The sequence below is a fragment of the Physella acuta genome, unplaced genomic scaffold (genome assembly GCF_028476545.2).
Source record: "Physella acuta isolate Inbredline_101_S28 unplaced genomic scaffold, ASM2847654v3 ptg001328l, whole genome shotgun sequence".
Lineage (NCBI taxonomy): Eukaryota > Metazoa > Mollusca > Gastropoda > Physidae > Physella > Physella acuta.
The window spans coordinates 739,607-751,912 of NW_026732843.1; the positions used below are offsets into that span (position 1 = coordinate 739,607).

Sequence of the window (12,306 nt, forward strand, 5' to 3'; positions counted from 1 at the left end):
ACCTAAAGTTAAACAGGAGAATAAAAGTTATCACGAAACTAAAGCTGACGTATGGCTAACCTTACTTTCATATATAGCTGGTAAGAAGACAAACGAATTTAGTGTTGAGGAGAATGGGGGTAAATGACCGTAAATACACACCAGGGGGTAAATGACCGTAACTACCCACCAGGGGGTAAATGACCGTAACTACCCACCAGGGGGTAAATGACCGTAACTACCCACCAGGGGGTCAATGACCGTAACTACCCACCAGGGGGTCAATGACCGTAACTACCCACTAGTTTGAGGAGAATGGTGGTAAATGACAGTAACTACCCACCAGTTTGAGGAGAATGGTGGTAAATGACCATAACTACCCACCAGGGGGTAAATGACCGTAACTACCCACCAGGGGGTCAATGACCGTAACTACCCACCAGGGGGTCAATGACCGTAACTACCCACCAGGGGGTAAATGACCGTAACTACCCACCAGTTTGAGAAGAGAAAATGGCTGCCTTCCTTTTTTGGCCACGTCTGTGGTGTCACCCCCGGGCTGTGCGCCTGGGGGTAGTGGCACCCCGTTAGGCTGCCGACCCGCGGCGTAAAAGTCTGCTATCGTGTTCCGCTTGATGAGCTTCTTGTGATGCTCCTGTACCAGGAGATCCCCGGGGTAGATGTTCATGGCAAGGTCCACGGAACTCCGGCGTCTGCGCAGGCGCTCTGCGATGTTACTAAAAATAGACACGGTTTGTGTAAATCAAGTAGGAATGGAAAAAGCATTTCTAACGACATATTTTTAAAAAGAAATAAAAATGCTCATCTGATTTCTAATTAAGAAAATACCAGAAATCTTTAGTAATTATTCTCGCTTTTCATAGTTTATAATTGAACACTATCGGCTAAAATAGGGAAAAATCAAGTTATGTTGACCCATTGACGAGCTGTGTTGCTGTATCAACTACTCTTTTATACTATTAATCACACTCTTATTATCATAGGCTAGTACAAAATTATTTGTTCAATGTTTCGTGTTCAAAATACAATGATGTTCTATTATTCATGTTCATCGTTCCGTGTTCTTTGTTCTATGTTTATCATAACACGTTTCAGAATCATAAGTGAACACTCTAAGCCTTCTGTTAAAATAAAATAAAAAGCCGTCAAATAACAGCAGGAGTGACTGAATGTCAAAGTTATGGGACTTCTACCATCTGAACTGACTGACTGTCAAAGAGCTGCTGTAACTACAGAGTGCAAGCTCCTGCAATAGTTCAAACATCAGTTCACATCTCTGCGGCTAATGAGGGATTTCTGGCACTGAGCGACCCGTGCCGTAAGTGGACTAATGGCAGGTGTCATCGATCTAGAAACATCTTTAAGGTGCGCCATAACGTTGTGACAACGGTCATTTTGTTCACCCAGCATCTACCTAATGTACGCAGGTACCGTGCTTTGTGTTTCCTACGAGGAAAAAGTTGTTTTCATGTTTGTATAACTTAGATTTTATTAAACACTAAAACATAAGATTTAGCCTCATAACGTGTTATAATTTAGCCCCAAAACTCGTCATAATTTAGCCTGAACGAATTTAATTGTGTGAAGAGAATTCTACCCATACACAAAAGAGTTGTTAAAGACACAGGAAACTTTACCCTGACCTCCACTACCCCACACAACAGCCCACGTTATAAACGCCAGAATGGACGAACAACTACCCCCCCCCCCCCCACACACACACATACACAACACAAAACATCTCATCTCCCCTTCCCGCACTCCATACACCTCAAGACAGAAATTCTTGACCTTCCCCACCCCACCTACCCACACTGTACACCAGGGCAGACCTACCCCCCCACACACACACATACTGTACACCAGGGCAGACCTACCCCCCCCCCCCCCCACAAACACATACTGTACACCAGGGCAGACCTACCCCCCCCCCCACAGACACATACTGTACACCAGGGCAGACCTACCCCCCCTATACACACACACATACTGTACACCAGGGCAGACCTACTGACCCCCCCCCCCCACCCCAAAACACACACACCAAACCAACTTCGTAAAAGTAGACTGAGAGAGGATCTGATCGGAAGTCAATTTTCTAAGAGCCTTAGAATCTGAAAGAGTATCTGGCAACTTTTTGAACGTGACTGACTGACTGGCTGACTGACTGATGACTGATGACTGACTGATGACTGACTGACTGATTGACTGAGGTTTGATAGTCCTTATGACATATTTCTCTTCAAACATGGCCATGAAAGGTCGTGTTTTTAAAAAAAAAATTAACTAACCCAACCGATGGTTTTTTTCTACTCAACATTTTAAAATAATTTAAAAAAAATACAGAAGGCTTAAACGGTGCTGATGTTGGGTCACTGATTTGCTAAAATAGACATCAGTAACAAAATCCCTGAAGTGCTTCAAAGATAAATGCAGTATATGTAGGTGAAAATTTTTCTAAACATCATTACAGCCAGCTTATCAACATACAGCTTGTTCCAAACATCACTACACACAGCCTATCATCATACAACTTGTCAAAAACATCTGCCTATCTATTGCCACGTAAATCTGGAATAATGTCTATCTATTGCCACGTAAATCTGTACTAATGTCTATCTATTGCCACGTAAATCTGTACTAATGTCTATCTATTGCCACGTAAATCTGTACTAATGTCTATCTATTGCCACCTAAATCTGTACTAATGTCTATCTATTGCCACCTAAATCTGTACTAATGTCTATCTATTGCCACCTAAATCTGTACTAATGTCTATCTATTGCCACCTAAATCTGTACTAATGTCTATCTATTGCCACGTAAATCTGTACTAATGTCTATCTATTGCCACCTAAATCTGTACTAATGTCTATCTATTGCCACGTAAATCTGTACTAATGTCTATCTATTGCCACGTAAATCTGTACTAATGTCTATCTATTGCCACCTAAATCTGTACTAATGTCTATCTATTGCCACGTAAATCTGTACTAATGTCTATCTATTGCCACCTAAATCTGTACTAATGTAGATACAAAGAGAACTTCCATGTACAGGTCATTGAACCGAGAGATACTATTTTAAGAACTAACACTTTAGCCACATCATTCATATTTGGGAACTGTGAGGACATCCTGAGCCGCTGACGTCACAACTCCCACAAATATTCCTTACGGCTGTTTCCGGGTAAGAAGAACCGGAAGTGATAAGTACTCAGCCATAGTGGGAGGAGTGTGATGACGTAATGTTTAATAAAACGATGAGAGGTTTGATTGAGAAGAATCTGATTTGACCCCAATACAACTTTTTATGGAACTTTTTTGTAACTTCTGATTTCAGTTTAAGAACATAAAAGTTAAAAAAATCTTCATAATGAGTTTTGGAATTAGAACTAAGTTTTAATATCGGCAAATTTTGATTGCAGCTATATTAATCGGGTGATATTTTAAGGACATGTGTTGTTTTCATTTTAAGTTGAAGTTGTATGTTGGCCGGTCTTGAATTTATTAAATATTATTTTTATATTCTATCTAAATATCGACGTTATTACGTGACCTACACAAAATAGAGAATGTGTCGTGACTATATGAACTATATGTAACTCCTACCAACATACAGTATGTGCTTAGGTTCTTTGTTTGGTAACAAAAATGCGATAAAAATATTGAAGGCTAACACACTAAATCTGGTGAGAAAAGCTGCTTAGAAGAAAATATCTTCACCATTTTAGCGCCGGATTTCATCCTAAAACGAACCACTAAGATGTGGTAATGATCTTAAGCCGAGGACTTCCGACATTCGGAAACTCTGCACCCCTAGGCTGGGGTACTATGGGTTTGGGGGGAGGGGACTTAACCTAAATTTGATATTCAGTCTGTAAAATTGATTTTTTCATGAACTCAACTAAAATGGATCATCGAGTGGGCCACAAAATAGCTCAGGACAACATCAACTCGACAGGAGGAAAACAAATCTGAAGGAATTTATTTTGGAATTGTCGGCTTTAGTTTTTCATTGTTTGGTTTTTGTCTTTAAAAAAAATGTAGGCTACTTGTTGTTTTTAAATAAGTTTGCGGGGTACATCGAAGGTATGAATTTGTTTCTTTTGATACCCTTTCTCTGTTCGTTATCACTTACCATAACGTAGCGAAATAAACTATACTGTCAGCCAATAACCGCTAGGCGACCTAGTTAGCCATTGACCACAGTATCGACCTAGTTAGCCACCACAGTATTGACCTAGTTAGCCATTGACCACAGTATCGACCTAGTTAGCCATTGACCAAAATGGACCCAGTTAGCCACTGGTCACAGTGTCGACCTTGTTAGCCACTGACCACAGTATCGCCCTAGTTAGCCATTGACCAAAATGGACCCAGTTAGCCACTGGTCACAGTATCGACCTTGTTAGCCACTGAACACAGTATCGACCTAGTTAGTCATTGACCACAGTATCGACCTAGTTAGTCATTGACCACAGTATTGACCTAGTTACCCATTGACCACAGTATTGACCTAGTTACCCATTGACCACAGTATCGACCTAGTTAGTCATTGACCACAGTATTGACCTAGTTACCCATTGACCACAGTATTGACCTAGTTAGTCATTGACCACAGTATTGACCTAGTTAGTCATTGACCACAGTATCGACCTAGTTAGCCACTGACCACAGTATTGACCTAGTTAGTCATTGACCACAGTATTGACCTAGTTAGTCATTGACCACAGTATCGACCTAGTTAGCCATTGACCACATTATTGACCTAGTTAGTCATTGACCACAGTATTGACCTAGTTAGCCATTGACCACAGTATCGATCCAGCATCAGTCCAAAATTAACGACCTAGTTAGCCACTGACCACAGTTTCGATCCAGCAACAGTCCAAAATTAACGACCTAGTTAGCCATTGACCACAGTAACGACCTAGTTAGCAACTAACGAGAAGAAAATTGCTTACCTCGCCCCTTCCCCCTCGTCACACGAATTGCTCGGAGACACCTCAGGTGACAAGGTGGTAGGTGAAACATCTCCACAATTCTGAAACAACAAAAATATAAGGTGAAACATCTCCACAATTCTGAAACAACAAAATATTAGGTGAAACATCTCCACAATTCTGAAACAACAAAAATATAAGGTGAAACATCTCCACAATTCTGAAACAACAAAATATTAGGTGAAACATCTCCACAATTCTGAAACAACAAAAATATAAGGTGAAACATCTCCACAATTCTGAAACAACAAAAATATAAGGTGAAACATCTCCACAATTCTGAAACAAAATATTAGGTGAAACATCTCCACAATTCTGAAACAACAACACATATTAGGTGAAACATCTCACAATTCTGAAACAACAAAAATATAAGGTGAAACATCTCCACAATTCTGAAACAACAAAAATATAAGGTGAAACATCTCCACAATTCTGAAACAAAATATTAGGTGAAACATCTCCACAATTCTGAAACAACAACACATATTAGGTGAAACATCTCCACAATTCTGAAACAACAAAAATATAAGGTGAAACATCTCCACAATTCTGTAACAACAAAATATAAGGTGAAACATCTCCACAATTCTGAAACAACAAAAATATAAGGTGAAACATCTCCACAATTCTGAAACAACAAAAATATAAGGTGAAACATCTCCACAATTCTGAAACAAAATATTAGGTGAAACATCTCCACAATTCTGAAACAACAAAAATATAAGGTGAAACATCTCCACAATTCTGAAACAACAAAAATATAAGGTGAAACATCTCCACAATTCTGAAACAACAAAATATTAGGTGAAACATCTCCACAATTCTGAAACAACAAAAATATAAGGTGAAACATCGCCACAATTCTGAAACAACAAAAATATAAGGTGAAACATCTCCACAATTCTGAAACAAAATATTAAGTGAAACATCTCCACAATTCTGAAACAACAACACATATTAGGTGAAACATCTCCACTATTCTGAAACATCAAAATATAAGGTGAAACATCTCCCCAAATCTGAAACAACAAAAATATAAGGTGAAACATCTCCACAATCCTGAAACATCAAACTATAAGGTGAAACATCTCCACAATTCTGAAACAACAAAAATATAAGGTGAAACATCTCCACAATCCTGAAACAACAAAAATATAAGGTGAAACATCGCCACAATTCTGAAACAACAAAAATATAAGGTGAAACATCTCCACAATTCTGAAACAAAATATTAGGTGAAACATCTCCACAATTCTGAAACAACAACACATATTAGGTGAAACATCTCCACTATTCTGAAACATCAAAATATAAGGTGAAACATCTCCCCAAATCTGAAACAACAAAAATATAAGGTGAAACATCTCCACAATCCTGAAACATCAAACTATAAGGTGAAACATCTCCACAATTCTGAAACAACAAAAATATAAGGTGAAACATCTCCACAATCCTGAAACAACAAAATATAAGGTCACCGCGTCAAAATATAGATTTAAAAAAAAAAGCTACTAAACTAAACAAAAGTTCTAAATCATACACTGTGTGGACCAGTCTAAACTTAAAATAGCAAACAATTTACTAAAATGACAAGCTACCGAAGAAACACATCAAACAATTCTTCTGTAGCCCAGCTAGAGGGACCGGGAGGTCGAGCGTTTGATCACCAGACTACTGTCCCCAAAGTCTAAAGTTCAAAACCTGCATCACATTAGGAAAAACTAAGGCAGCTGGGCAAATAGCTGACCACAAGAACCCCTCCTGAGGGGAGAACACAGAAACAGGTGGACTCTACTTCACCTAACCCACTGACAGCCGTTCTCCGAAAAGCTAGTAAAATCACATAATATTGTTGTTTTTTTAAATGAAAAAGCGGCTGTTGTTGGCAACTTAAAAACTGAAAATTTCTAGTCAGTAACTAGCAGTTACATCATTAGAACTAAATTCGTGCTGAATAACAGGAGAGTTACCGACCCTGCGTACATTGTGGGCTTATCGTGTGGGGGTGGGGATTAGGTGAATGCAGCGATCAAGGAACAGGTAGATTGAAGGGCTGAAGGAATAGATTTAACGCATGCCTTCTAAGTTAAAATGTAGGGCGGAAGGAATCGATTTTTAAACGAATTTTTTTTTATTGTCAAGAGTTCGGAGGAGAGAAAAAAAAAAAAAAAGAAAACACAGATATTCTCTAGAAAACATGAACCACTTTCAACAGTAAATACGTCGAAATACTAGGCTATGTCCATGTCCTTGCTTGAGTGCACTTGTAGACGGGGTAGGGAAGGTGTTAAGAAATGCTACGCAGATTATATTTTTCATTTTTTAAGAATAAAAGTCTATGAAAATCTTCATAATTTAAATTCTGTATGTACATAGTGTGATAAGAGCATTAGGTCTATACCCTACTGAACTATTTAAGGCATCTTATAGTAAAGTAAAGAATCCTCTCTAGACCTAGCGATCCATAATTTAAATTCTGTATGTACATAGTGTGATAAGAGCATTAGGTCTATACCCTACTGAACTATTTAAGGCATCTCATAGTAAAGTAAAGAATCCTCTCTAGACCTAGCGATCCATAATTTAAATTCTGTATGTACATAGTGTGATAAGAGCATTAGGTCTATACACTACTGAACTATTTAAGGCATCTCATAGTAAAGTAAAAAATTCTCTTTAGACCTAGCGATCCATTGGGAAGCTGAAGTAGAGTTATTGTTTCTTGACCTCGGCATGGGAAGGGATAATCTTGTCAGCAATTTGCCCAGCCGCCTTTACTTTCCCTAAGATGAATCAGGTACCCATCAGAGCTGGGTGGACTCAGGTACGTTATACTGACTAAATTTCATAATTTTCATCAACTCAATGTTATTTTAAAAACATATTCGGTTTAAACAAATACGAAACTTCCAATCATGGATCTTGGAGCTGGTCCCTCAAGATTTAAAAACATCTCATTCTATTTTTTAAAACAATTTTGAAATCATTTAAAAATATTTCATTTTCTTTATCAATTTAATCCCCCACCCCCTCCCCCGGGATCAGGGCGATTATGCCCCTAGAGGACATCCCAACAGAGGCAAACACTAGAGACGGTTTTAGACTTGGAATGAAAAAGTTCCAGCCGAGACAAGCAAGCATGTGTGATGGGTGCAAACGGCATCCTTTCTGCCGATGCACCCTTTTATCGATGGAATTCTATGGCTTTTTAAGAGAGATCGCGGCTTAGAAATTTAATACCGTTACATTTTGTAAACTCGCGGGCAAAGTGGGGTCTGGAGAGAAATTGGAGATTGTGGACGGTTCGTTTGTCTACACCCACACAGCAATGAACAGCTCCTCCTTCCTGCGTGGTTTCGATAAGGAATTTTTATTCATTTCAAAGTTCCCCTTTTAAAGTGTAAACAGTTTGTTTTTCAAATTTCAGTTCTTCAGAGTTAATGTTTTACAGGGCTTGAAAAGATAGTTTCAGCTTACAGTTTTAAAGTTTTAAATTTTTTAAATTTAACTTTTTTTTTTCGCTCACTTCAAAGACAAACATGAATGCTGTTTGGAACTTCGGTATCAGCTGTTGGCCTTCATCAGAGAGATTTTTTCTTTATTTTTCCAAAAGTTATTGCACACATGTTTGATAAAAGATGGTATCTGCAAAATGTTTGTGTTAAAATAAAACGTCTTTCAATGACTTCTAAAGCTGGACCATTTCAATAGCTATATTAAAACTATTTCTCTTAACAATATAACAAATGTGTATTTCTTAATGGCATTTAAACGGTGGTATCAGTAATTATCAATTAAACCGTGGTATTTTCTAAAGTGTTATATTCCTATGCTTATTATATGATCGTATATATCCCAATAACTGTGTGCAAAAGTGGTATTTCCCAATGCCTGTTAAAAGTGGGATAAACTGACCGTATTTGAATGATGTATTCTGTCAACCAGCCAAATAAACCCAGTGTAAGCAGACAGCAGGCTTCCAGGACTGACCACTGTCCATCACTGGCCACTCTTCCACCCACACGTTGACCAATATAACATGACCCCCTCAGCCCCCACCCCCATAGATTGATCCCAGTACTGATGTATTAGTCCCGTGTACCTCAGACCCCGGGGGGTGTGGATCGATATCAGCATGGACCTACAAAAACAAGATTTTCTCCGTTCTCAGCTATCTTTTTTTTAATAAGTTGACCGGAGAAAAGTTGGGTAGAAGGTATTAAAACACGCCTGAAAATTATGGGGGGGGGGGGGGGGGGGGTTGGAGAGGAGGGAGAGGGGAGGGTTGGGTTGGGTAGAAGCTATTTAAACACGCCTGAAAATAGTGGGAGTGGGGGGAGGGTACAAGGTATAAAACTACCCTCGAAAATATGCGAGTCACGCGTCTCCTTAAGAGCGCATTTGGAAAAATTTAATTTTGTGACGTCAAGACAAAAAAGGTACACATTCATGACGTCAATTCAAACATTTCCAAGTTTGTAGCTTCTGTTTTCTGGAAAAATGAACCAAAAGTAATAAAACAAAAGTGGATACTTATAGCTATTATTTAGATCTTTTGTTTTTACTGCTCGATTTATACATACATTCAAAATCTCTTTGTAATTGCTAATCACAATACGTTTCCATTTCAGTCCTTGTCTTCAAAGTTGGTGTTTCTAGCCGTTCTCTTCTGACTAGCAACAGCCGCTTTCAAGAAAACTTTGTACGTCTGTTTTTTTCTTTCTCCCTCTTTCTTTATTTCTCTCTGTATATACATCTATACATCTACATTGGTATTTGTTTAGACTAAAACACCAAGCAATAAAATGGTACCGTCCCCACCCCTAAACCACGGCCATGGCACGTATCCCACGACCGAAGGACCCCGGATCAAATTAGGAGAAAAACTTTGGAATGTTGTCTTCAGTGTGGCGCGTGAGTTATCGGACGTGCTGAACACAACCAATGGCTGAGTTATGGGACGTGCTGAAACCACCAATGGCTAAGTAGGGGTTGGGTTATGGTTTCAGTACAGTGAGTGTAAGGAGAAAAATTGTATAGACTGGTAAGTGGTAGTGGTTGTTAACTTGTTTAACAGATTGATGTATAGTTAATCGAGTCCTAATTAAAAAACTTATTCCAACCTTCAAAGTTCTAAGGTTTGTTTACCATTGACTAGATCCTCAAGGCCAATAACATGTTTGTCCGATTGGCTCAAGCAGAGAAGTAACCTACAGCTACCTATCGCAGCCAATTATTGATTCCTATCATTTTTATGCAGTATTGTGGGGTCCAAAATTTATACCCAGTATCGCTTAGGTCCAACAGACGATCCAGTATCGTATTGGTCCAACAGACGACCCATTATCGCTTAGGTTTATCATACGACCCAGTATCGCTTAGGTCCCACAGACGACCCAGTATCGTGTTGGTCCAACAGACGACCCAGTATCGCTTAGGTTTATCATACGACCCAGTATCGCTTAGTTCCAACAGACGACCCAGTATCGTGTTGGTCCAACAGACGACCCAGTATCGCTTAGGTTTATCATACGACCCAGTATCGTACTAGTCAAACAGACGACGCAGTATCGTGTTGGTCCAACAGAGTTTATTCCAGTATCAGCATAAACAAATGTCTTGTTTCTATCCTCACATCACAAATACCATCACCAAAATATAGAGACAACAGCATCACAAATACCATCACCACACATGAAGGCAACAGCAACGACACATTTACTTACACAACCTACTCACCACAAACAGATCTCCCATAAACAGCATCACCACATAGATCTATAACAACAAACATCACCGCAAACAGATCTACTACAAACAGCATCACCACAAATTGATCTACCTCAACAAATATCACCATAAACAGATCTCTCATAAACAGCATCACCACAAATAGATCTACAGCAACAACATCACCACAAATACATGCACCATTGATTGTTCTTCTGAATCATCAAGCGCACAAATCAGCCAGAAAAAATTAATTGACATGATTACTGTCTTTTACTTCTACGCTTCATTCAAGACGATAGACCGAACTTCAACTTATCGTTCAATCGATATTTCTTGACGGTTCTCATCATGATTGGCACCATATATAAAGAAGTTATTTTCTAAGTAATGGCTATTATTATTTGCTGGCATGATGAAAAAGGCCCTTGTTACTAAAATAAAACCTTTTATGTGGAGCAAAAATAACTCAAATATTGGGCCCACGCGATTTAAAGCAACGGTTGATGTCCTTAAAAGGGATTAAAATAACGGCTAATTTTATCACAAAGGTTATAACTCTATCGGTTAATTTAACCAATGACATCACAAAAAAAATAATTAAGTTTTGTCTCCCTCCCCTCACCCTCCCCAGTTTCCTAACAGGTTTAAGTAACGTTGATATAAACGGTTGCCCACAAAAAACATTTTTTTACTGAATTTTTATATTTTTAACCTCACCCTCCATCGTCAGGTGTCGTCAGCCCCCCCCCCCCACCAGAATACTGACGTTCCAGTTGTACCCTCTACTGCCTCGTAATGACTCCAATTTAAACGAACATGTTTTATCGGTTTTATATATTAAATATTTTTTATATTAAGATCTGTTTCGTCACATATGTTGCCCCACCACCCTCCCCCTATGTGACGATCGTCACTAAAATCTGAACATCGCTCATCCCTTAGAGTGTGACGTCCCCTTTGAGTGCCCCCCTCTAACTATTGTAACACTGTTTACATCCCGTAATATATATCTATATATATAATTCTCTTCTGGGAGACGCTAGAAAACAAGCTGTAAACGCGCTCCCTACAATCCCCACCCCTACATGGTCTTAGTGAGCTGTGGTTCACGCTATGTTTACCTTCGTGGAGTCGGGTTTAGTGACGGCTATTAGGGGCAGATAATTTAGTTTGAAACGATTTTAAACGTTGGGGTGGGGGGGGGGAAGGAAGGAAGGGGGGGGGGTTATGGTCCTTAACGAGCTACTTATAGTGTTTTAAAAAAATATTTTCAGTGTCAGCGTTGGTACTGTCGAATTCACAAATTATGAATTACTGAAAAGTAGAAAAAACAACAGCTAAATAGCGGCGTATGTTATGCCGCGGGCCGACTCGTTTATTTTAAAACGGGCTGCTTTTCCCGATATCTGTGCTCATTCATAGGTTGATTATCCGCATTACTTGTACACGGTCTGCGACTAACTCACACATTCATCGTTTAGTTTCATCTCTACTATAATCAACCTCGTCATCAGAAAGAGATTATCTCACCACACGTCTCTTTGGCCCGACCCTCCCCGGTCTGGG

At 39.2% G+C, this 12,306-nt stretch overlaps 1 protein-coding gene across 1 annotated transcript in view; it reads right to left on the reverse strand.

Annotated features, from left to right (window-relative positions):
• The window catches only part of LOC131958456 (uncharacterized), a 271,932-nt gene that overhangs the window by 21,716 nt on the left and 237,910 nt on the right, over positions 1–12,306 (reverse strand). The window contains exons 7-8 of the mRNA XM_059323514.1: positions 4,966–5,045; positions 476–716 (exon numbers count right to left, since the gene is read on the reverse strand). Coding sequence (XP_059179497.1) covers positions 476–716; positions 4,966–5,045 — 321 coding nt within the window. The remainder of the gene's footprint in view (positions 1–475; positions 717–4,965; positions 5,046–12,306) is intronic.